The sequence below is a fragment of the Vanellus vanellus genome, assembly GCF_965231255.1.
Source record: "Vanellus vanellus genome assembly, chromosome: 5".
NCBI lineage: Eukaryota > Metazoa > Chordata > Aves > Charadriiformes > Charadriidae > Vanellus > Vanellus vanellus.
This window is the reverse complement of record NC_138910.1, coordinates 8,805,815-8,832,615: the sequence shown is the minus strand read 5'-3', so window position 1 is coordinate 8,832,615 and position 26,801 is coordinate 8,805,815. Positions and strand designations below refer to the sequence as shown.

Here is a 26,801-nt window from a genome sequence, read left to right as displayed (position 1 = left end):
TTTGGTGCCCTGCGGGCACACTGCTGGCTGCCAGCACTTCTCCGGAGAACGCCTTGCTGTCTGCCAAAGGATTGCTTGCTCAGAATCCCTTGCCGAAATTTCACTGTGAATCTTTCTGAAGTATTTGCCCCGAAATTGGTATGCGCTGGAGGGTCCTTGCTGCACGCCCCAAGAACACAGCCTTACACAAGCTACTTCATCCCTGGCCCCCCCTGTGTTCAAACACTCCAGCTCCTGGACCCTTACTGCTCCTGTACTGCTCACAGCCAAGCAAGTTCATTAATGTTAATTAGTGACTGCTGTGTTTCATATTAAAATCACTGGTTCTGAGCTCTGAGACACAAAGAAGTTTCCATACATCAACAGCTTCAAAGCAATTGTCTCTATGGGCCCACTCGTCCTCGGCTGTAGTTGCAGGATAATTGTGGAAATTACCCCTCGGAGAAGAGGAGAAAAACTACCTAGTATTTACCTTGGGGGAAGATTGCACCCCTGGAGAGCTACCTGCCGGTTCCTAACGGGTTACAACACTCAGCCTCTCAACAAATTATACAAAATTACACTCTGGTTAGCAGGGCTATGTGATTAATCCCACCAGCCCATAGTAAAAGGCACAGAAAGTGTTTGACCCTCATGAGATGAAGCCACAAGGTGGGTGCCTACACCAAAAGCATTACCAGGTCCAGAAGGTTAATCAACACTGCTGATTTCATTAAGTCTTGAATTATTCCACTAAGTATATTTTACACTCAATGTATTATTTCTATGCCTCCAAGGGAAAGCTAGTCAAAAAAAAAATTAAAGGAAACATTTCAAATAGAGTAAACAGCTCTCCAGATTTTGAAAATTGTTTACACTGAAAACTAAAATGCTACTGCCAATCCAATGCCCGATCTTTATTCTTCCTCAGACAAAATTCCTCCTGGAGGCAGCAGGAGTTTTATCTCAGTCACAGACTCTCGGATTACAGCTTAACCTGATAAAAGTGTGTCTCAGTTCCTACAGGACTCCTGCCCCAATACACACAAAACATTACTCAGTGGCCAGTCTTCCCAACTGCTTAAACACCGTCTCCAAGTCTGCTGGTGGCCAACCCAGCCTTGCTGCAGACCCAAGGGCAGGCGGTGGTGGGATGGGAGAGGGCAGCAGCTCCCACGGCCGAGCTGGGAACGCAGCGGGGGCTCGGGGCAAATCAGCAATACCTGCCTGAGCAAACCCCACTCGCCTCCTTCCCTTCACTACCAGGCGTTCAGACCCCCCACATGCCCCTGTCCCAGCAGAGCCCCCCACAAAGCACCACCACCATTTCTGGAGCCACGTGAGGCCATGGTGAGAGCAATAGATTCACGGCAGTTTTTTCTTACCTGCCACTTATGTCCCTCCAAATCTCACTTCGTTGTATTGATCACTAATAATGATTTATAAAATGCACTCTCTGGAAGCAGGTGGGATTTTAAGGACCCTGCATCACACAGCTAACAGAGCATCCGCTCTCCAAAGACCCTCTACAGCTCCTCTCCACCAAGTCGAACAAACTTTGGACCAAATTCTCTCCCAGCCAGCTACGCAACTTACGCAAATCAGCAGCAGTTTCACAAGTATGTTCCAGGGGACTGGTTTGGGTTTTAAGGTTTTTGAACGGGTCTGCTTTATCCCATGGAAGCCTAAGACATTTTATCTGAAGACAGGGACAAACAAACTCCTTAACAGATGGGAAGAGTTCCTTAGATATTAAGTAATTAAGCACACTCAGCATATGTTGGCTCCCAAAGAAAATTGTTTTGAAGAGATAAGGCACTCTATAAATTGAGATTTGCAGTTAACCAAAAATTTGCCATTTCAACTTTTGCTTACAAGCCTAATCTCATCAATCACTACATGAAAAAAGAAGATATAAGGAGCATTACATGATTTACAAAACTATCAGACTGAGGGTTTTTTAGGCTTCCACGCTTGTATTCTTCTATTTTTCTGCAGCTGGCTAAGATTTAACAGGCAAGTAAATCTACTATATTTTGATCTGAAATTGCCTTTCCGTGCTTGCCTTGCTTCCAATTCCAGTAAGCAACATCAGCAGGGTAAAGGAAACAGCTTTTCTCTACTGCAGCTCTTCCAAGGAAGCCAAGATAGAGCCTTGAGTTTCCTCAGATTTATGAATACACCATTGGCAACCCATCATTACCTCCAAGACAGCCTTAACGCTCCGGTGACCATCTTCAGCAAACCAAAATGCACCTAAGGCCTGAAGCAGTAAGACAAGAATTGCAACGCAGCGAGTTGCCGCAGCTTACCATTGCTCCTTCACTCTTACTGTGGGCAACTTCTCGCTGCAGCCGAGCCACAGACAGCTTCTCCCTACGGAAAGAAAAGTGTGTGAATAGCAGTTTATTTTTCAGTGGCGGAGAGAACGCACCGCTTCCCCATCGGGGTGGCATTCCTGCACATCGCTCGGGCAACCCTCCCAGCAGACCCCGCTGGCCCCACCATGTCTCTCTGCAATATTTAGCGGCTGCGTTATTGTTTCATTTTGTTGCAGTTTTGACAGAACTGTCAATAAATCAACTGAATCTAAACATCATTTGCTCCATTCAAACAACAAAGTAGCTCATCACGCTGGCGATACAGAAACAGACTGTGCAAATCAGATTGCGTTATTTATTTCCCTACAGCCTGACACATCAGCTTTATTCTGCACTATATTCATGGCAGTTGGAAGGCCGTTAGATTATCAATAAATGCATGCATAAAAATGAAATTTTAAAAAATCTATTTATTCCTAAACACACTGTGCTGCCTTTTGTAACTACAGAATTATTAGGGTTTTTTTAATTAGCCTTTTTTATATAAGATCCTTACCCAAATGTTTGGCTTGACTCAAGCAGCAATTCATTTGCTTAATTAAGGATTTGGTGATCACAACACACTTTCACCTAAAAAGTTGCAGGAAAGGAATGAAAGTAGGGTTTTAGTATACGTAGAAAAGGAAAGTGTATGGGCTGGGAGAATGTAGCCCAAACCAAGTACATGAACCGCAAAACCTTGACAGGGGCAGGTGGTGCAGGAACCGACCACTGCACAAGGGGTACGGGAAGAGGAGAATTTGCTCTGGAAGCTCAGCAAAACAACGAAATACTTTACAGAACAAGTGGGACTCAAGCAACCTACCATAATTTTAAAAGGATTTAAGAAAAACAAGGACGCTTTTTCAAGTAGGCTATTTTTAAAGAAGAATATCTGTTTTTGAAAGAAAAGCACCTTGCAGAAATGTCAGAGGAATTTATCAGCACATGAAGAATTTATCGGTACACAACAAAACATAAATCTGCACATGAATAAATTATTTACAAAAGAGGATCAGCTTTTAAAACATCCAGCAAAAGTATTTTTAAACCAGAATATATCCATAACCAAATTTGAAATTTTCCATTTACTCGTGTTTTGCCCAGAAATTCTACTTGGTCTAATTGGAAAGACAAACCTGAAGCATCCCAGTGCAGCATCCTGGCACCTCCCTGGGATATTCAGCATCTCTGCCCCCGTGACTACTCAGTATAATGTAAATGTCAGAAAGCCACTGCTCAGCCCTGCCGAGACACAGCAGTGGGCCGGAGCCTTTGCCCTCGTGCCACCTGCCAAGGGCCAGGCCCCCGGCTCTCCTGAGACATTCTGAGCTCAGAAAAGAAACCCTTCCTGCAGGGCACGGCAGTGGAAGTATACAGAGTCCTGAAAATGCAGAGATGCATCTCCCAGCTGGGCTGGGAGCAGGGAAGAGCAGGGAGAAAACAGGGAAGAGCAGGGGCTGGAAACTCCCGTCCCCAAAAACCTGCAAAGGTGCCCAGCTGGGGCTGAGGGAAGACCCGGCGCATGATGATCTCCCCAGACTCTGTAGGCACTCCTATGATTGACCAGGGCAGTGATCATCCCCCTGTACTTGGCGCTGGTGAGGCCCCACCTCAAGTATTGTGTTCAGTTTTGGGCCCCTCACTGCAAGAATGACATTGAGGTGTTGGAGTGTGTCCAGAGAAGGGCTACAAAGATGGTGAGGGGTCTGGAGCACAAGTCTCATGAGGAGCGGCTGAGGGAACTGGGGTTGTTTAGCCTGGAGAAGAGGAGGCTGAGAGGGGACCTTATCACTCTCCACAGCTCCCTGAAAGGAGGTTGTAGCCAGGTGGGGGTCAGTCTCTTCTCCCAAGTAACAGGTGATAGGACAAGAGGAAATGGCCTCAAGTTGCTCCAGGGGAGGTTTAGATTGGATATGAGGAAAAATTTCTTCATAGAAAGGGTTATCATCCACTGGAACAGGCTGCCCAGGGAAGTGGTTGAGTCATCATCCCTAGAGGTATTTAAAAGACGGGTAGATGTGGTGCTGAGGGACATGGTTTAGTGGTGGTTTTGGCAGTGCTAGGTTAACAGTTGGACTTGATGATCTTAAAGGTCTCTTCCAACCAAAATGATTTTATGACTGGGTCACTCTCATCCAGCATGAAAAAGCTAAATGCTCTACAACATTTTATTCCTGATCTTGCAATAAAAGTAGCTTTTAAACCATTTCTCAGGAAACGTTTCTGCCAAGGAAGGAAGATCTGCGCCTACCTGTCTAATTACTGTGGGAATGACAGCACTCGTGTCCCTCAGCCATAGCTCAACATATGCTTGGGTCACCAAACCAGTCCTCCCTCGCTGTTTCAGTAGAAAATGTGGTATTTAGGTCTCCCAAATAGTCACCTACTCCCACGTGCTTACTGCACACCTACAACACTCCCCGTGCAGTCGGCTGATGGCACCCTGCAAGCACAATTATCAGATTAATACCAGGAATTGCTAACATCATGATTTGTAAACATGTATGATGTTGAAACCACTGAATATTGGCAAAACCTAAGGACGATACAGTCACAGCCCAGTGGAAGTTGCATTTGTGTTACTCCAGCATGATATCAAGACCCTCTTTTGCGCATCTGAAAAATTACTGAAAATTGGGAAGTGGCACTAGTACAGCATTGATAGCCTTAATGCAACCATCCTAAAAACAGCTTCTAGAGGACACGTACCGCCCTCCCTCTTCCTTGCTCAGATACTATCACAGGCAAATTTCAAAACTGGTTAATCCTATTTTAAGGATTTAGTTCATCTGCTGGAAATAGCCCATTGCATTTTTGCACCGCTTCAGTGCCCTAATATGTTTTAGTGGAAAAAGCGGGTATACCCTTTGAGGGGGTTTTGACTTTTTCATTGCAAAACAAGTGCCTAAAGATATTTTATGAGAAAAGATGGGGGGGAGAAGGGGGAATAAACAAACAAAAAACCCCACAAACCACTCCTCCATACACTTTCTGCCAGTCATCTGCAGAGATTTATTTAGTTATTCCTCCTGCATGAGGAATACTCCTACTTTCCGCTCTCTGTGTTACCTCCAACATGGAATCAGTTCCACATTTCTGGAATTCTGGAATTTTATCAGAGTAAATTCCATTCAAGCTCCATCCGTAAAGACGGCTCCTCCTAACAAGGCCAGGTCTTCCCCCTCTGGGTGACACAGGTTCAGAAAGGGCTTCCTTAACAATTTTCCCAGCGAAGAGGCGCATAGACTGGCACTCTTGTACTCTGTTTATAATATTCCTGCTACTTTACAACAGCAGGAAATGAAAAAGAAACCCAGTTACCACATATGAGAAAAAAACTGCAACAGGGGATACAGAAAGAGCCATCTGTTCCAACAGTGTCTAAAAATAAGTCAACTTTGAGGCAAGCAAACTCTGTGCTCCCACTTCAAACAGGTCCCAGAGCATCTCCTCCCTCCTGCCTGCACTCCACAGGTGAAGGAGCTGCACGCTCACAGCCAGACCTCCGGCAGATGGTTACCTTCATCCACAGGACACGCGGCAGAGGCTCAGCGTGCCTCTGGACCACAGTCATCCCCGAGATCATTCCAGGGAGCTTCATTTGTGATGCACTTGGCCCATCGCCCACAGTGAGCCATTTTCCACCACCTCTGTACAAACGTATGCCGCTATACCGGATAAGAAATGTCGTCAAAATCCTGTTATGAGCCAACAGCATTTAACACCAATCCGCAGCACTGGAAGTTTTCATACAAGATACATGATAAGAAAGAACAAGGACCTTCGTGTCTAAGCACAACCAAATAAACCCGCTGGTTACTACCCACCATCTCGGGCAGTTTTGATTAAGACAGCACCTTCAGCGACTATTCTCAGCCCCCATTTTTTAACACAGTGTTACAATTGGATAAGCATTTTACTACAACCGAGCTGCAAAAATAATAAGCTTTTAGCTGCTTTAGCCTTTCAGATATTTCAAATGCAAAGAACATTTGACATGCAGCTTCAAAGATAATCTTGTTTTTTTTAATCTTTGCTTTTAAACAGGAAAAATCAGTAGCATTATTGTTGCTATATGGTTTTATTTATTTTTAATCAAGCATGTTTCATCCCTATAGCATGATTAATTAACAAAGTTAATTAGCAACTACAGCCAACCTGCATGAAAACAAAATCTTCTCTGAGGATTTACAAAATTAAAACATGTTCATTGAGAAGTTCTCATGTTCGCTTTTGAAAAACCACCAAAAGATAAAAGGTTTACAAAAACGCTCTTTGAAAGCACAGTTTATACTCTTACGTTTGAATATTTGCAAGTGGCAAAATTCCCAGCCAAAGACTCTGCAAAGAGATAATTAAAGGAGCCAAACAAGGATTCAATTATATCCTTTCCAGATGGAACCAACCACACAAGTATTCACTGTGTGGATGGAAGAAAGATCCATTTCAAGTCTCAATATCGCTAGCAGATACTGCAGTAGCTTGTTCTAAAAAACAACAGTTTGAGGAAAGCCCATTTAGCCCAAGAAAAACATAAATGTGCTAAATAATCCTGCAAATTCTGAACTCTTCTTAAACTAAAATTTTCCTTTGCTCTCCCTTCTGACCAGTTCAACTCATTCAACACCAGACAAAAACAACCTGTATCATGTGACAGTGACAGCCAACACGCAGAGCTCATGGCTTCACTACAAAACTGTGCTACTTGAACCTCTCCCAATCCACAAGGATAAAGGTAGGTAAATCAATGCAATCACAAGCCCCCACCTATCACATAATTTTGAGCAAATGCTGATACGGTTCCTGATCTGGTAACAGGTATCCTCAGATCAAACACCACAATAAAGCCTACGCTAGATGTGTCAGACTCCCTTTTTCTTAGTTCTCCTTCTCTAAATTGCTATTTTACAGTGGTACAACAACAACAACAAAAAATTCTGGCAGTGAACTTCAGCTTCTCAAATTTTGAAATAAGATTTTCATTTGTATTTTGAAACCTCAGACTCAGAAGCTCTTAGGCACAGGGTTTTGCTTCTCCATCTAACACAGAAAGGTATTACGTAAAGTAGTTTCTGGATAAAGATATGAAATACATATTTCCCTATAATGTGCTGAATTATATCTATCTGCCAAATCAGCCATACAGGACCAGGCGGTAAATAATAATTTTCCAATTTTAATAAAGAAAAATAGTTATAATTTTGATGAAGAACATGATCGAAACTCAAAAAGAATGGAAAACGTCTTAGTAATATCATTCAAAATTTAATGCTTCAGTGAACCTTAATCTCCATGATCCACTGGGAAGACAACGGTTACATCAAACCCTGACATTGTCCTTTCCTGTCTTGATCACACACAGCAGCCCCACAACCCGCCAGTGCGTATAGACAGGTCTTGCATTTTCAACATTGACACATGAAGCTTTTTAACTTTTCCCATTTTTTTTTCCTAAGTAAAATATTACTTTCCTACCCAAGGAATTAATGAGGACATAATTTAATAGGTATGACAGCTCCCAAGTTACTCATTTAATTGTTCCTCTACTCGCCTTTTTTTCACGAACAGGAAAGCGTTTCCTTGATGTTTCATCCCTCCTTGGAAACTTTCACTCCGATTTGACTTCATTTACAAGTGTTGGTTCTGCACCATAAAATGAAGCCCGGCTTTTCCTTTCATTTTATAACTTTCATTGCACGTAAAGCCAGAAAACAACCACTTGACCTATTGAAAAATTCAAGATTCAAAAATACACTTCTAAAATTTGTTTTATTTTTGTTGATAGTGTCCAATAAGAGTGGCCAAGCCACATGCCAGTGGGTCCTTCTGTGCCTTTTGCAGGCTCTTCTGGAGCAGAGAAATTCAAACCAAGTTTCCCATTCTACACTATTGCTGTGGGGCTCAGAAGGTGAATAAATACTTTGTTCGTGCAGGAAAAAAGTAAACAGAAAAATGACAGAGAGTCAGAATCTGAATTTGCAAGGCGTCCCTCTGTGCCTTGAAACCACTCCTTATTTATCACTTTCCAAAATTATTTAACTTTTTCCCCACCTACATCATCACTTATTGCCACGGCACTGTTTTTCAAACGAACCAGAAAAAACACCGCTAAAATCCATTAAACATGGATTAAACATAGCGTGGTGCTAACAACCGACCCTGGGGCAGGGTGTTAGCCTGTGTGGAGAGCCACAAGCCCGGCTTCTTTCAGCTCCTGGTTTTCCAGGGAGGTTTCCCATCCGAATGCTGACCAGGCTTGACCTCATCGAGTATATGAGATCTGACAAGGGAACAGCCAAGGGTGGAATGGCTGCAGTGAACTAATGCGCCTCTTTCAGCTCCTATTGGGATCGCAGTGGTTAGCGATGCTGCAACCTTCCCTCCTACTGAAGATCACGTACAACGGAGGCGTTTGGTGCTTTATATATGTCAGCGTCGTGTGCATTTTGAAACTGGTCTTCTAGAGTCGCAACGGTTTAACTAGATCTTGCAATAAAAGTCACCCCGTAAAGAAGTATTCATTCTGAATTTAATGTTGATAAAGGACAAGCTTTGTTTAACTATTTTTACAATAACTGCAAAGACTGGCGTTACAGTAACGGAAGCACTAATGCTGTCAAGCAGAAGCAGAATAGATAGGATAGAGCCACCAGTAAGGCATAGGCTCCTATTTATTGCTAATTTATTTGTATTCATTTCTGAATAAAAGATAAGCAGACAGAAAACATCACTTACATGAGACTTCTACAGGGCATGATACTTCCAACTCCAGACAAGCAAACCAGGTAGTAACTTATTTAAACTGTATTTTCTTTGGGTGACACTAACAGTAGGGAAAAAAAAAACCCACCCAGGAATTATAACTACAATCTAAAATATATAGATCTCAGCAATCCCCAGGGGCTCCTCAACAATTTCCAGTGGATTTTAATGTATATGAAATCCGAGTTAGAAGTTCAAAGAAGATCATCTCGTTACTTTCCAGAAGCAGCCAAAACAGACACCAACTACAAAAGAAATTCCATGGAAGAAGATGACGGGGTAACACAGGGCTGAACCGCGTCCCTGGTCAGAAAGAAGGAGGCAAAGTGAAGAACATAGCGGGGACAGAGCCGTCATCGTAGAAGAAAAAAGGTTGCCTTTGGCTAGGAAAGAGAGGCAGAGCCATGACAGAGAAATGGGAAAAGGAAAGGTTATCAGGAGTCCATGGTAGATTATGACAGGATTGTTCTCATGACAAGTTACTCTCCCAGCACCGGCAGGGCAGCCAAGGTGCGCTGCGCACTTGAGCACGGCGAGTCTGTCCTGAGTGCGTACACGGGGACAGACAGCGATGCATTTTCAACAGAAGCATCTTCTCTCACATTGGTAATCTTCATATCTTCATTGACATTTATTGTTTTCAGCACTGACATTATGGATGCAAGACTACACACTTTAATGATCCACCGGTATTTCAGCAACATTTCAAATACATGTATTGTTTAACGTTGAGGGGGGGAGTCTCCTTCCACTATTAGTGCTGACTCCACAACACAGCCCACCTCTCAAATTCTGTATAAATTTTGGCCAACAGAATCAGACACAGTTAAGGAGGTCTAGACCCAAAGTTTAAAACACTGGGGTTTTTTCCCCTCAAGCTTTGAGATGGTTTTTAACCTTGGTAACGTAGAAAAGCCAGAAAAGCCAGCAAGTGAAGAACAAAGCTTTTTAAATAGAGACCTTTAAATAACATTCTTTGGTAACTGCTAAATAATCAGAATGACAACAAATAAAGCCACCAAGCCCCCTTTCAGTTCCTTGATAAGCCATGGAGACGGCACCAACCCTCATAATCAATGCAGTTTCTTGATTAAGAAAAAAAACAGGCAAAAAAAGTGATTCCTTCCCCATGACACACACATTCAGCTGTAGGATGCAAGATTAATGTTTGTATGACACAATGCCAAATCATCAGGGTAATTATGAATTATACCAAGCAATCATTTTACAAATCTCCTGGAACATCTCACTTACGACCATTATTCACGAGTCAGTGCATGTAGTTGCAATTTTTTTTTTTCAGATATATTCCTCTGAAGCCTTTCTTTTGGGCTGAGATTCCAAATAGAGGAAGAAAATAGGTGGGAAAAGAAAGATTACTTTTTTTTTTTTTTATGAAACACAAAAATAGAGAAAAAAAATCAACATTTTTCTAATCATTTATGAAGTCTGTGGACAGTATTGAGAGATACTTCAAGATCTATTTTAAAAATCAGCCCAAGCACAAACCAGTAAACTGCAGCAGGCAAGGGAGTTACACCTGGCTATCAACTTTAATGCAACATCAAGTATGTACATCAAACACCTAAGTGCCAAGAAACACCAAGTAAACAGCACTACCATACGGAACGCTGAAATACATCTGAAGCACAGGTTTTCACATTATAAATTAAATAGTCCGTGCATTATGTAAACCTTGCATTTATTGAAAAGCACAGTTAAGGTTTTAGCAGCGCCAAATTCTGCGCAGATTTGCTCCCTGTTTAAACCTATTGGCTCAATATATCCCATAAACTACTAAAACGCACTACTACAAATAAATGAGCACAGGATCTGTCCCACAAAACTTGTTATGACTAAAAGTGGTACATTAACCGTAAACCTTACTGTCCCTGTTCTACAATCCACACCATAAAATACCTAGCAAAAGCAGTTTGACAAATTCACCCTGTTGTAGTTTGGAATTTCTTGACATAAGTGATTGATTTATCAATTTTAATGTTATAATAACAGTAATATTTGTATTTAATGCTGTTTTATTTCTGCCAATAAGTTGCAATCCAAGAAGCATGCAGTGGGAATTTGTATGATTAGGCAAGATGCCAAATTCTCAAAGACTTATCATCATGGAAAACATCAGTGTTCAAACAGGAAAAAAAAAAAAAAAAAGGACTAATAGAAGTCAGTTTGCAATATTAAATGAGCAAAAGAAACTTCAAATTATAACATAGGCAGCTGTTGCACACCGATCCCCATCCTCTACTACAAAAATGACTGCTTGCTCTTCTTTTCAGGTGCTTTCCAGTGTGGAAAGCAAATTTCACACTACCACCTATCCCTTCTGGCACGCTACTAATTCACCTGATCCTCCCGTACTGGTATATGGCCCAGGAGCTCCACTTCTTTAAATGGGACAATAAGGCAGTAAGGCAGGTTGCTAAAAACCTCGCAGCTGAGCTTGATAGGGCAGCTGGGTTCAAAGTGGGTAATGAAAGAGGCACAGGGTCATTGCTACATGACAGGTTGGCCCAGGGGAGAAAGACAACAGTTTAAGCCACCACCTTTTACCCCTCCTTATTTCCAACACACCCAACTGCCACTCTTCGATTCACATCCCCACAAGGTGCTTTTTTTGGTCCTGATCCCCAAATACACCCGCTCTCATTGCTGGAGACATGTGGCTGTTCAGCGAAGCTGACACCAGCCTGGCAACGCATCAGTCGCCAACCCAAGGAAGATGCTGCTCAAACAAAATGCCACTTTCAAAAGAGTCAGATTTTGATTTCTGTGACTCAGTGAAATTGAAATCAACCGCAGTGATGTGAATACAGCCACTCTCTCTACATAGCTATTGAAAGATTATTTTTTTATTGCATATTCAAGAAAGAAGAGACAGAGCAAGGACTAGAAAGAAACCACAATGTGTAAGGCTACTTCTCACACCTCACCTTTCTTCAACATGTCCTTCAGCACTTCTATTCTGCTCTACTCTAGATCTAAAACTACTCTACCGTTGTAGGTTGCGCATCGCATCACCGTTAGGGAAAGTGTAGCTGTTTCTCCTCAGTGTCAATACTCCTAGCAGCATCTTTCAGCTTGTGAGTGTTGGTGCTTTGCTGTTCATTTCTAAGCTGGGTCAAGCTGTTCTCTAGACTAGACGGAATCTCAGTTCTTCTGTTTCTGGCTGAGGTATTCTGCATGGTCTGAATTCCTAGATCTTTACAGTGTACAGATTTATACTATTTTTATTGCATTGTTTACTTGTGTAAGTTTTGTTTTGTTTTTAATTTTGAATCTAGAAGATATCTCCCAATCTATGAAGAATTCTCTGGATTGTGACCCAAACAGAATCAGCTGTGAATCCTAAACCCCTTCAGCCATTTCTAGCAAAAGTGAATTCTTTCTTTCTCTAAGCCTGGACATAAGAAGACCTTGAAAAATGAAAAACAAAGAAACAAGAAAACAAGGTTTTCTTTTTGCAAAGGACTTGGAAGTTGAGCTAACAAATCCCCCAATCACTGGTTGCTCATATATATTTTTTCTCTGGAGATTTGTCACATGGAGATGATGTGCTCTGGAAATTCTTTTGAAAGGATATGCATTTCCCTAAAGGATTTTTAATGAGAATTTATTGCTCATGAAAGATTCAGAATTGGCAGCACTTCAGTCTTCAGTTAATGATCTTTGTTTATTAACATAAAATGCATCAGGCTTACTGGGAGTGTAACTTTCCCAACCAATGCATCAAAGCACAAAAGAATTCTCACTCCTTCAGTCTTCTCCCCTGAGGCTGTCTGCAAGGGTGCTAGCTGAAATTTGTATGGTTGTCCTCTACAAAAATGAAGTCAGAACCCTTCTTTCACATAGGGCTGAAAATCATGGAGACATTTTTTCATAACCAAAATTACTCAGATACAAACTAACAGCAAGAAAGGGATGCAGACTGCTATTACTTCTCATAGTGTCTCTTCCTTCCATGCAAAACTTTTACCAGTATCAGAAGACCTTGGCTTAGTCCTAATTCTAATTGCTCTTAAATTCCATGAGTAACATTCATGCAAAGTGCTGATTCCACACCCTGTTTAATAAATTGCCACCTTCCGAAACTCAATGAATTTGCAAGAGAGCAATGAAGGCTGTAGACAACCGCATCTGACAACCAGGGATCCCAGAAACACACCACTAAGCCATCTCTTATAATTCTATGGAAATAAAAAGAAAAAGACAGAAGTGCATCTCTTCAGAAAAGAAGGAAAAAAAAAAAAGACCAAATGCACAACTGAAGAAAAATGGTGTGTCAGGCACAAAACCCAAATGCATTGTTTTGGACACAAAGCCTTGGACAATTTGGACACTAAGCTCTACCAAACTCATCGATCCCACTCCTTTCTTCATAACTAGCTTTCCTTCTGCTCTGCCCGAGTGATATGCCCAGTTCTTGTTTGTTTGTGAGAATGTTTAGAAAGATTTTTCTCCCTGTTCTCTACAAAGCTTTTCAGTTTTGCCCTTACAATTCAAAGAAGATATCTGATTTTGCTTCATTACTGGCTGACCTCTTACCTCTGTTTCCCACTCCTTTGTTCTCAGATCATCACAACACATTCCTGCTATTCTTTGTAACCTCTTTTTTTGGGGGTGTTACACAGCGTGATGTGGTTTTATCCATCCAGAAAGTCCACAGCATGCAGACTTCTGTTTTACTTAACAGGTTGTGCTTACTACGCTTTTTCTCTCTCTGAGCTACGTTTATTGCACACTCTCTAACCTTCCAGTTGTCACTCATGTCCTGTTCTAATTGAACCTTAAAATACCTTGGAAAAACCATCCTTTTGTTGTTATTGTGGACAAGGAATAAAATTGAAGTGATTTTATTCCGTTTCACTTGATGGACTCCCCCCTCTCTTGACTTTTTTTTCCTTTATGCACTTGTCCAATACTTAAGTATTCTGGCACAAATCGCGAGCAAATCTGCAATGACCTTCCACTCAAAGAGGAAAACACAGAAGAGAATCAAAGTTGTTCAGAAAGAGTCCTTTTCTTTACTGCTTAAATTGGTTTTTTTGTTGTTTCTTGTAATTCCACTTTGCACCCTCAAGAATAAGAATACTATGCTATTAAGAGCCAGAAACACTGCTTAGTCAAGTAGACGCATTTCTGCCAGGGACTGTCTCCATTTTAAGGCCAGAGACAGCCAAAACTCGAATCAGGCCCCCGAAATAGCTTTTTTACAGGAAATCAAATAGACCGAACAGCGAGATACCATACACAGCTTTGGGGACAGCAGCAGGACAGCAGCACCGGTTTCCATGGGTATTACCTGTGCGCCTCTAGACTGAGCATTGAGCACGAGGATTAAAGCGCAGTAACAGGTAGTCCCTTGTACCTAGAAAATCATCAGAATGGGCCAAAGTATATGCCGAACCAGTTTATCAGATATATATATATAAATAAATATAGATGCTCTCTACACAAGGGAAAACATCTACATGTAAACCACATAGTTCCTGTATTTATACTTCTAAATTTCCATTCTGTGTCAGAGCGTATAGAAAGCACATACTGGAGGCTGTGGGTGCCCAAGAACAACACGTAGCAAAGGGAGCAGAGTTAAAAACTAAACGAATGCATTCAAGACAAATTATTCTTATTTTTTAATACTTTGAAGCAACAACCAATATGAAGGGAAAAAAACCTACTAAAACAATATAAATATGGTTTGCGGCATACAATTTAATAATTGATCAATACTGAGCATATATGCTGAAAGACACGCTGTATTTGCCATGTTTACAACACTACTGTGAAACCAGCTATTCACTTCGACATGGGTATACCCATGATCTCTATTACTAAAAGCACTAGTGCATCAGTCATTTGAATTTATACTGCAATAGTGAAAAAATGATTAAACCAATTATGAAAACAATTTCAGAAATCCATCCATTTTTCATATTTCTGAAAGTCAAAAGCATGGTTCACAGTTAGAAAGGACATTTGAGGTGAACTCTGCCAAGATATATTTTATCTGTCACCTTGCTGGGAGTCCTACTGGAAGGCGCTTCCAGGGTCTGTATTGATGCTAAGCGCGTGCCATGAGTGAAGTGCTTGTGCTGGTGGCTGTTTGGTGGCCGAAGAACCAACTGTTGCACATCCTTAAATGACCTGTTGTTCCTTGAAGTACAAATCATCCATTTTACATTTTTACCAAAAGCGGATAATTTTACAAAAGGGTATCTTGGCAGAGTTCACCTCATGAAATAATTATTTTCTAAGAGCATTTCTCAAACGTCTACACAAAATATATTTTGGATGTACCGACAGGCAGTAATTGCCACTTAGTTTTCAGATGCAGGAACGTGATCCTATTTATTGACTGCAAAGACTTGGAGAGAGAATGCAATTCAAACTTTTCTATAAATCTCTGTGAACTTCAGTACCTACTAGCTTTGTGATTAAAAAAAAAAAAAAAAAAAAAAAAAAAAAAAAAGGAGGAAAGCTAATAACAGGGAATTCATTACAAACTGCTGGGCTTCTCGCAGTCCTTTCCCAGGCTAGGGAACATGCTTCAGTATGCCTTACAGAAAACGATGTTCTCTAAAACACATCTCACTGTGCCAGAAAGACTAGAACCAGCATGTTAAAAAGCACTTTGAAGTATCCTTCAGTAATCCAACACACGAATTCACATTTATGCAGCCTTACAGCAATAAAACTACTTCCAAGCTAATGACATAATTGTTTCTTCTATCACTCTGTCTACAAAAGAAGACTAGATAAAGTCAAAGGCCGTGGCCTCTGGCTGATTATGTGTTTTGACAAATTAGATGATTAACTGGAACCTCAAACTCAAGCTTCATTGTCTCAGTAGACCTCAAAAAAGAGAAGCAAAGACTCGCTTTTGCAAGGACATGGAACCAGCCCCAGCCAGACAGAGACAGCCACTTGTACTGAACCAAACGGCTGCTGGCATACACACAGGCTAATTTTAATATAGAAACTATAGCTGTCACTTTAAATAATGGGTGCAGCATATGGTAACATATGCAAAACTTTCCAACATGTTCAAGTAGAGATGGAGAAACTAAGTTATCAATGACAGTTTTACCACATAATATACCAGTCTAACACTTAACACTACCAAAAATGAAATTCAGAGCCCATTAGAAATATTAGTGGAGCAATGGCATTTTTTTTGTATTTATGAAGCCATTTAAATGCACACATAGTCAAATCACAACCTCAGCGGTTGCCTAGGGATGAAACAGAGAAGCCTGAATAGCAACGGGCACAAGGTCCACCTGCGTTACTCAAGTTGTTCTACTGAGCTCAGTTAAAAAACTCTCACGTGGTGACCCGAACTTGCTTCAGTACAACATGTTTAAAACCTGCTCTCTGAATATTAAATGAAAAAACATTATCAGATGAAACCTGGGTACTGTCTATCCCTTCAGCTAGTACAGCTCAACAAAGTCGGGCCAGAACTGTTACTTAAAACTTTTCCAATTTGTGATGCGATTGAAAATCCTGTTATGAAAAAGCATACTGCCACCACGTAACAAGTAAACACAATCTAAAAAAACAGCTTTCTGTTTAAAACCTAAATCAGGGAAGCAAATATCTTCAAGAAACCTTAGACAAACCAAACCCTCTTGAAATGTTTTTACCCAAAGACGTGAGCTGGACCTGCTTCATGAATGAGGCCAGCTTCTCAATGCTCAAATAGCATCAACTTCGATAGAAGCTAACTTCAGCAAACAAAACAAGTAATTTAAAAGACATGGGTGAATAAGGATTAAGACGTGTCAGCGTTCAGGCATTTCCAAACATATTAAATGTAGATTAAGAAATACTTAAATTATTAACTGAAGTATTAAAATGGAAAGATTTTCAGCAGTTCAAATGTCAACCAAACACATAGGCAAACCGGCATTTCTCCAGTTTCCACGATAAATAACATGTTTTGAAACCAACTTGATGTTTGAATAAAGCTCCTTGCCATTTTTCAGAGCAGAAGGATTCCAGTACTGTATCTGGGTAATGAACTGTGCTCTGAAATGGCTTTACAGTCATCACCACAGCCAACTACATCACCTTTAGTAGGAAGCAAAATAAAAATCACACACAATGCTCACGCAGCATCACCTCAAGTATTACCTCATTTATAGAATCAGGAAAAAGTCACTTTCAAATCAAGGTATTGATTATTTCACAATTTAATTCCCCAGTCAAAAGCTATACCAAGAAAATAAATCCAGTAAAGGGCATTTGCCAATTATGTAAGTGAGACTGATCTTTATTTTAAGGTACTTTGATATTAGAGATCATAAAACTAGAACCACACTTTAAGTACCCATGTTAACGGAGTAGGAAGAAAAACAGCCAAATATAAAATTGGTGATAAACTCTGTAGATAAATCTCCTGCGTCACTACATGGCTATGCCTTTAGTTTATGAGAGATCAAAACAGCTGCCAGGAAATACATACATAGGCATTTTGAATTTTTGCTGCTTAAACCTAAGGTACGCATTTACCTTGAATTCAAAGGATCAGAATGAGGCTGCAATAAGCACCTACTTGAACATCCACCAGCAATAATTAGAATTTTCTTAGAGAAAGCCACCAGAAGCAAGCTCCTCGATACCGAGGGTTCACTAGCAAAATTGTACCAGTGGCTTTTCTTAACAGGGTTTTACAAGAGTGTAAAAAGAGCTGAAAGTACTTTTTAACAACATATATTCTGTATATATATCTAAGTTGCTATACAGGCGTTCAGAGCTTTTCCGAACTCAAGGGATCAATGTCTAAGAGATGTTTGCCTTCACTTTCCTTTCTGAAAGTCCCCAAAGCTGCTCCTTTTTCATCATGCTGCCAGAACAAGCATATTTTGATACGCTAAAATACTTCCATGTTGACATATTTTTCTTAACAAGATATTGTCTTAATTAGTTTCGTCTGTCATTTGGAGGTTATCTAGAAGACATGTTAAGGATTTTTCTAGTGAAGCAGAAAAAACCCATATGGTTTTAGATTGCATATTATTTCTTACTATAAAACCAGTACCTGCTCATTACCGCACATCCCATAAGAACAGTTTTCATAGCTGACACTGAAAGCCTCTATCATCTAATCTCACGCGGAAGGGAAATGCTAGGATTTTATTCTGCACAAAGTACCCATATAGTCATCCCTTCATTACGCATGGTGGGTGAGAAGGCACGACCAAGACACAAAAGGCATCGCTGTGCCCTGCGGCTGGCTCCGGCAGTAAGGTGAGGCTTTGCATCAGCAGCTCTCCCCTTGGCCTCCGTCTACAAAGATCTCACTCAGCATCAACGCAACGTCCCATTGTGTTAAATGACTGTACAGCTACTTGCTAAATTCAAAATTATTTTAGCTCACATCCTCATGCTTTCTTCGCAATCTCAGACGTAGGAAAAGATAAACTCTCCAGGTACACCGGGTCTGTCAACAGGTACTTTCCCCGAGTACTGCCCTGGGAAAACATTATGAAAAACTTCACCTATTCATAGACAGTACTTCTGTATGCACCTATAAAAACTACAGCTTAAAAATCCAAAGCTTCCCATCTCTTAGAATTGCAAGTGACAGATAGAGAAAACTATTTATTTTCTAGATAGGTACTGAATAATTTCCATTTTCCTCCACGTTTTACAGGGTTTCCCAAAGCCATATTTTCTTTACAAACAGCGATATCTTTCAGAACTACAAAACTTATAAGAAACCAACATCAATCAGCTTTCCTTTTACGAGGAAAACATTTCTAAGTAAATGTACCCAAGTACCTCTTAGTGTCACAGGTACCAATGAAGAAAAGTATTTAGAAACCCTAGAAGATTATGCCCATCACAACAAGCACCAGTTAAACACTTTAAACAGGCAGCCAGATGGCTGGTTTCGTTCAGCCCTTTTCCACTGGCATGTATTTAATCAGCAGAGTTATCCCAGACAAGTAACTAGCCCGGATTTTTAAGAGAGAGGCAACGACGGCGCGGGATGGCTAGCGCTGGTGACCAGCAGGGCTTAGCCATTCCTTAAGGCCGGGGGCAGCAGGGCTCGGCCCCACTCCCGGGGCCAGCGGGACCATTGGGACACTGCTGAAAGGCTCAGCAGGACCTGCCGGACATTCCCGCAGCCTCGGCCGTGCTCCTCCGGCCAGGCTCCCGACCACCGCCCCGACACCCAGCCACCCCGCAGAGCCTGCCGTCCCCGCAGCTGGAGCATCCATAGCCTCGGGCATATAAAATCACTGTCAATAGTGCCCGGCTGGCCAGCCAAAAATCAGAGAGGTAGAGTTTTGTAGAGTTTTACCAGAGAGGAAGGGGAAGAAAATGCTCCTCTGACCCTTCAGACTTTTAGTTTGTCTCCTCTGCAGTAGAGACCCCTAGCCACCAGCTCGCTCCGGCTGGGGTTTTTCATTTTAGCTTAGAAGTCTGCTCCTTACTCAATGGTCAGAGGATTTTCCCAGGAGTTTGCTGGCCAGCCATCAAATGGCCACACTGAAGGACAGGGCCATGCTTCCACCTACTTCACCCTACCCCGAACACCCATCCTCTCTACGCCTGTATTGTCTTTCCTCCGCCTCCTCTCTTTCTCTAGTTGTCCAAAGCGCACCGCTTTTTCACTAGTATTTGTACGTTGCTGAAACCAACAAGTCTTCACCAATTCTAATACACGCGTTTCGGTGATGGTTCTCCTAAGCAAACTTGGTTCGACCCTGAAGTTAATTACTATGGTCAAAGCCGTTGAGTAAGGTCTGAGGACTGTCCTAGACAGCACAGAGGAGGACAAACCTGGGGAGCGAGACCTGACATTAAGATCTCTGAAGCAGTTACAACACCACAACTGCTTGGGAGCACGGCAACAGCAGCTGGATCCATAACTAGAGAGCAGAGCCCCTTCCATTACTTTACAGATAGAGAATGAGGAAAGATGTCATAAATTTACACAAATTGCTCCAATATTACGATCTGAGTACTCAAATACTTATTTCTGCCTCAGCGATCTACGGGAAATGTGCAGTTTGAGCTGGTAATACAACCACACGTTAATGACTCCCAGAACCAGCCCCAACTTCGAAACGACGTGCCCTGAAGCCTCATTGCAGAGCAAAATGAAGACATTACCCACGCGAACCTCAAGAAATAATCTCACATTCAATGTTTGTTTTTATACAACATACCACCGTAGTATTTATTGCCCTGTTTATGCTCTTCCATACACAAGAGGCACAAAAAGTTGTTTTTATTTTAAACCAGTGAAAGTTCAAGAGCTTTTCTGACAGGTTGGGAGTTGTTTTTTTTTCATTTCATTTTTAAAAGGAATTAAAAATCTAGATCACAACATTCAACATGAAGCAATGGCGAAAGTCAGTGCCAGGCTTGCTTATTCTCAGAAATAAAGTTGAGCAGTTTCAGGACCTCATCTTTTGAGCATAGATTGCATTCTAGCATATCAGATGCTGCAGTAATGGGATTTTGTAAATCTGAAATGCATTCATATTGTGTACATAAAGAAATCTCTTGATGTTTTACTTAGTTTAATGCTCTTTTTCATCATATGTACCCACCCATGCCCCCCTGCTTTCAACAGCTAATAACCAATACATCTGATGAAAATTAATTGTCTTGACAGATTGCATAAAAACTATAAAGGTCCAAAGGAAAAATGCTGTGGCAGCGTTTTCTTTCTCTGTAGGACAGTAGCTATGGAAACTATCTTTAGAGGCCAACTGGCCTTCATCCCAGTACAACACAAAAAAAAAAAATCAAAATGCTACTTTCAGTGGGTTAGTCAGTGGCACCAGTCTTAATTGTCAACCTCTACAACGTTGCCGCATGTTAGCTAGAGCAAAATATTCATTGATTTTGTTGGGAGCAAAGCTGATATGACATTATAGTACTACTACAGACTTAGATAATACAGAGCCTATGAACTGTGCCAATATAATAATTATTATGATAACCTGTCACAAAGAACCTATAAGACATGTAAAACTAGACAGATATCTAAAATAGCAATGTGTGAAATATCCATTTTCTTAACACAGAATATTTTGTTAATTATTATAATAGAAATAATATAGTCTTATCCTCAGGTATATACTTGCAGCCAAAGAGGAAATCTCTAATCTCATTTAACTGTCACATCTCACTAACTGCAACTCCTATCCTTTTGGGAGGGCTTTATCCCATATAGCTAGCCTGAACAAAAGCTGTGATTTGTACTACAGTCTGACAAAACCATCATTTTTCATGAATGCTGAGAGATTATGAAGGGGTTTTCCCTCAAAAGGTAAGACACAAATGAGCCAGAGGTTGACAATTGCAAATGCATGTGGCAACGTCCATTTGCCAACCACAGAAGAGCTCCTGTAGAACAGCAATCACAGGTCATTAATGAGGGTCTCAAACTTTCGAAGAAAGATGTCTTTCATCCAGAATGGTATTCAAAAAGTAGAGAAAGATTTCAGTCATTGAGACCTACCTATGAGGAGGGAAGCCGGAGCATACATGTACCTCAAGTATACATACATTTCCATCTTTGCAGAGGTTGGTATTTCACTCAACCACACCATTTTGCGACACTGTGGCACTCTGACACCTTTCTGCAGTTTTTCTGGAAAACTTCTTCTGTGCATCAGCAATTCTTATTTAAATGGTTAACGGGGACTACCCAAACAGGACAGAATCATACAGATCAGATTTATGTTCAATCAAGACCCAAATTATCCCCGGTGCCACCTGACACGAGCTGGGTGTGGGTCTACTGGGGGCTATGGACATGCAACATCTTGAAGGCTCTGGTTTGAAACACTGGTACTTTGAAATGCACTACAAAAACCACGGTTCGCAGGCCAGCGTGTCAAAAGAATCACTGGGCTGGCCGTTAGCCAATTAGCCAAGTAATCAGCATCTGCAAATCAATACGGTAGCATTCAAAAAAGTCTACACCTGTTGGTGGAAGATAACTAAAATGCAAGGCCTGTGCCTAAGGTACAGGATACCTATGAAACGTCAAAATTTAACTTAGCTCACAGATTACAATCACCGTTATTCACGGACATTTAGATCTCCATCCCACTGCTTCCACAGAGAAGTTATGTTTCATCTCCTCACCTCAACAGGATCTGCTTATACGAGGTTAGACACACGCAGGCTGGATTCGCAGCAAGCCTGTGTTGGTGTGGCGTCATTTTGTCCACTGGAGATACGCTCCTCTGAACCAACCACTACACTGGCCAACCCATTTCAAATTGAAGCCAAGCATGCTATTTGCAGGCCATTAAACCAACAAGGATTATTATAAGGACCAAAGCAGGTCTAGACCACATTCTTTGCTGCGTTTTCTCTCACTCACAACTAACATCAAACTATGACCCCTGCAGGTCCCTCGTTAGGGTGGCACAGCCATCCCTTCAGGGTGGATGGGGAGAGGTGCCACAGCTTCCCGGGGGCAGCCCCAGGGAAAGTCCACACAGTATTCTCTGGCCACCTCAGTCTATCCTTAGCCACAACCTTCACCAATATTTCAGGTGCTATATGATTTTCCAGACATGAAAGCTTCTTTCCTTTCTCTTACTAGAGGAAAGAAGATCTTTCAGCTGTATTTATTAAAAATCCAGCAATGAATGTCCGTTCCTTCTTTTTAATAAATTAGCATCGTGTCAAGCAGCTTTCTCTATAAAGCAGCGGATGCAGTCGCTCAGAAATACATATTTAGTTGCACCACATATTAGACAGACAAAGAAATAAATTAAGACCTTCAATGCAGTCTTAATCCAAATTGTTTCATTGGTTGACCGCTTGTCTCACCGTATGGGAAAGGAGCTTTCAGATTTCCTACCCAGACCTCACTGATTGGATATTTTGTAGTATCAGGGTAAAAAACCAAAAAGGAGCAAGTTTTCTGAAGGCAGAGAGAAATTCACTACTGATCCAAATGGGAAGAGGGCACAGACACCCGGCTGTAGCGCTGTGATTTCATCCTGTCATGTAGCAGCTCTGCATCTGAAATATTGACTTAGGGGGACTGGAGGGAAGAGGGCCATGCCATGCTTAGGTCCCCTCGGTGCCATCAATAAATCCATGCCTGACTGGAACTACGGGTTATATTTTAGATCTAACAATAGTTCTTGTTAATTTACCTGTTACTTTTAAATAGATTTATCAGTATAAGATTGCAGCAAAATGCACCAGAACTGTTTATTATGTGCCTCACACTGAGGTTTGAACCAGCTACTACTAAACAAACCAAGTATGTTTCAAACAACTTGGACCCGAGTCAAAAATATGTGGTCCATGCTGCCACCATAAAAAAGAGGAGATAACAGAACTGAAAGGACAGACAATAGGGCTGATGTGCCAAAAGCCTGACGACTTCTCCTGTGTTAATCTTATAAGAGACACCCACGACTGAAAACCTTGTCTTGCTTACTGTCCTTAAGACTATCACAGCTACACCACTGCAAGTGAAGATGTTAAGGAGATTAATCCAGACTCTAATAATATTTATTTAAGTATTGCTATAAATATCTTTCTTATAAAAGCCTTTACATGACAATGGGGAGATAAACTCACACACTGATGCATCCCAACCTATCCAGCCTTTACCCTAGCACAAAACCGAAAATCAGCCCTCAAAACGCACAATAAATACCCAAGCATGTTCTCATTATTCTGTGAAGTAAATCCACCAGGGACCACTGCCACTATTTCCTTTACGTTAAGTGCATCTTCCACCAATGAGTTACAGCGTTAGCTTTTATCAAAAATATTTTTAGCTAGCTATGAAAAATTTGATCCTTTCTTTGATGCAAGTATCTCCACCCTAGAAAACAAGTCCCAGTAAAAGAAAAGATTTGTAACATCTGTTAGTACCACACTTGCTCTGCTCCAGTTTCACAACCTGGTTTCCTTCCTCACTGAAATACATGCTGCTGCAGATCCTAATATCTTTCTCCACTCCTGCCTTCACACTTTGCAACATCTGTATCACAAATCTCAAGACTTGACAGACTGTTCCACTGCAATTTTTTTTTATTCCTTCAGTTCTGACAGTTTCCTAACACAGCTTTTCAAACTTAATAGGATATCCCTTCGCAGTTGAGTATTTTCTACCTTCGATCAATTCCTGCAAACCTGCAGTTCTCTTCCTGAACACAACTTCACTGTTTTCTTCCAAGAGGAAGTAAACCAAAATCCAACAATTTCTTCCTTCTCACCTGCCAAGATGGTGTTGATCTCCCAGTCCCTCCTCTCACCCGTTCACGTCACCTGCCTTACTCCTCTTGAGGGTTCTGCCACCCCTGGTTCCCGTTCCTTGCCATGCAGGTCTATTACACTCTTTCCCGGCTTAAAAAAAAAAAAAAAACAAGAGAGCCATCCTTGGTCCTACTTCACGGTCTAGACTGCCACTCATCCTTGCCCTTTGCCACCCATGTCTTTCCTAGCAAAATACCAGAACCAGTGTTCAACCCTCTGTGATGCTGGACTCTTCAGGAACCAACTTCTAGCTCCTCGTCAGGGAACCATGAAGCCCCACAAATTCTAGCTCAAACCAGGAGCTCCTTTACATGCACTCCGGAGCTGGAAACCTTGGAATGTTTTGGGACTTTCTGGTTTTCAGATAAGGGGTCTGGACAGAGGCTGTCCACATTTACAATTTAGGAGACACCAGTGTTTGTAGGCTCCTGTTACCTAATAGTCTGATGTGGATCTAAGACACATGCCAGCAATGGATAGTCATAGCAATTTTGAAGTAACTCTTCAAACATCTGATCCTGTAAGAATGTCGGACTTTGAGAACAAATAGAAGCCTTGATTTCAAAAGAAATCTGTTCCTGCTCTCCAACGAATGTTTCCTCATTTTCCCTCGTATTCTGGAGTTTATTTCTCTGACCATTTGCTGACCTTTGTTTCATACATACCTTGTGAGGTTTTGGGGCCTCATTCTTTATGACCATATTTTAATGAGCTAGGTGCATTTGCACTGGTAATTTAATGTGCTGAGTGATATCTTTTAGGTGAAAACTTGTCCTGTATCACTATTTAAGGTCTTGAGCGCACCATTCATAAGGCTTGTAGATTCCCTCCTGCAGTTGTGCACCAGGACAACAACCAGAGTACCCCAAGTATAACATAGACGCGAGCCCCCAGCAGTTGCCCCGACCCCCTGGTACATGCCCAGGACCAGCAGCTGGTGCAACCTCTAGAGCCAGCTGGGAGACAAAGTAGAACGGTGGTAGAACAATGGATTGCAGCAAATAATCAAGTTATTTCCTCATTTGTGCCATATCAATTGATAATACTGATGCATCTTTGAGTCCTTGGCTATGCATATACTACAATGGCAATGCAAATGTAAATATACTTCTTTTAACAAAAGCATGCATTTTTAAAAAAAAATAAAAATCACACCATGGCAGCATATTACAATACTGTAATTATTCGTTTTGTTTAGGTAACTCTGAAAATGACAATTGGATACTGATACTAACTTACTCATCTACACGAGCCACGCTACAGCAGGAGTCGTAAAGCCAATGTTAGGCGGGAGCAAACCTGCAGTAAACCATCCAGGGAATTGTTCCTCCTTCCTGACCAACCAATACCCACCTAAGGCTTAGACACCAGAGGCCTCCCCAGCAGCCCCCTGTGTCGTGGTTTAGGACACCCTGTATTACCACATGTGCTATTTACATGAAAAATTACTTTTATATGTAGTAAATTCTGTGAAAGTTGGCCTGTCAGATTGCCATTAGCACCAATAGGAATGATTATGGCTCAATCGCATTTTCAGCAGCCACCAGGAATCACTTTACTGCAGACGTCAAGAAGGCCAAGACATTCCTCCACATGTTGAGTATGGTTCAGTTGGTAGCTCGGGACTTCATACAAAGTCAACAGAAAGATGCGTTTATGGCACTGGGTTCGGCCTACGCTCACCGCTTACTGCACTTTACACAGTTATGTTTTTATTAAGGATATAGCTGCCCTTAGGGATGCAGTAAGTCAGCAGGGTCATCACTTTACAAACTGCGAGTTGCCTTTTATACCTGAGACTAGGAACATAGGCTGGAACGCAGACATACACCATGGGCATGGAGAAGAGGTACACAAGCAACTAATTCAAAGAAGGAGAAAGCAAAAGAACAAGAAGTTCTGTACAGGTCAACTCCTATTGCCACAGAAATGACTGTGCTTATGGCAACGAAACTTGGAATTATTCTAAAAGCTTAAAGCATATAGCTCATCTTCAGAAAAAAGAACTGCTGAGAATAAGGAAGTGGTATGCTTGGTCACACGTCATCTATTACCAGCAAACATACAATGGGATAAAATTTTAGCTTCCTGTAGTGCCTTAGACCAACAACATGGGCAAAATCTTGGCACAGAGAAGAACTGCAAAGTCTAAAGGATTCAAGTGAACATAATGAGAGAGCAGCTGCATTGTCTGTTTAGAACAACACAGGCCACCAGGAGCCAAGAGTCTATTTAAAGGGGTTTATACACAATGCAAGGAAAGTTATTAGAAGATGGAACAAAGATGTACATGGAAAGCAACTGGTAAATGTTTGGCTCAGACACAGAACCACATGGGTTTAAGTGAAATCCTAAGAAGAGGGATGGGGAAAAGAAGAATGTTTCCTTTTGTTCTTTCACAGCACACAGCAGTGT

General features: G+C 41.4%; 1 protein-coding gene across 1 annotated transcript in view; it reads right to left on the bottom strand.

Annotated features, from left to right (window-relative positions):
• The window catches only part of NCKAP5 (NCK associated protein 5), a gene marked incomplete at both ends in the record, with an annotated part of 382,055 nt that overhangs the window by 224,560 nt on the left and 130,694 nt on the right, over nucleotides 1-26,801 (bottom strand). Inside the window, one exon of the mRNA XM_082484353.1 lies at nucleotides 2,292-2,351. Coding sequence (XP_082340479.1) covers nucleotides 2,292-2,351 — 60 coding nt within the window. The remainder of the gene's footprint in view (nucleotides 1-2,291; nucleotides 2,352-26,801) is intronic.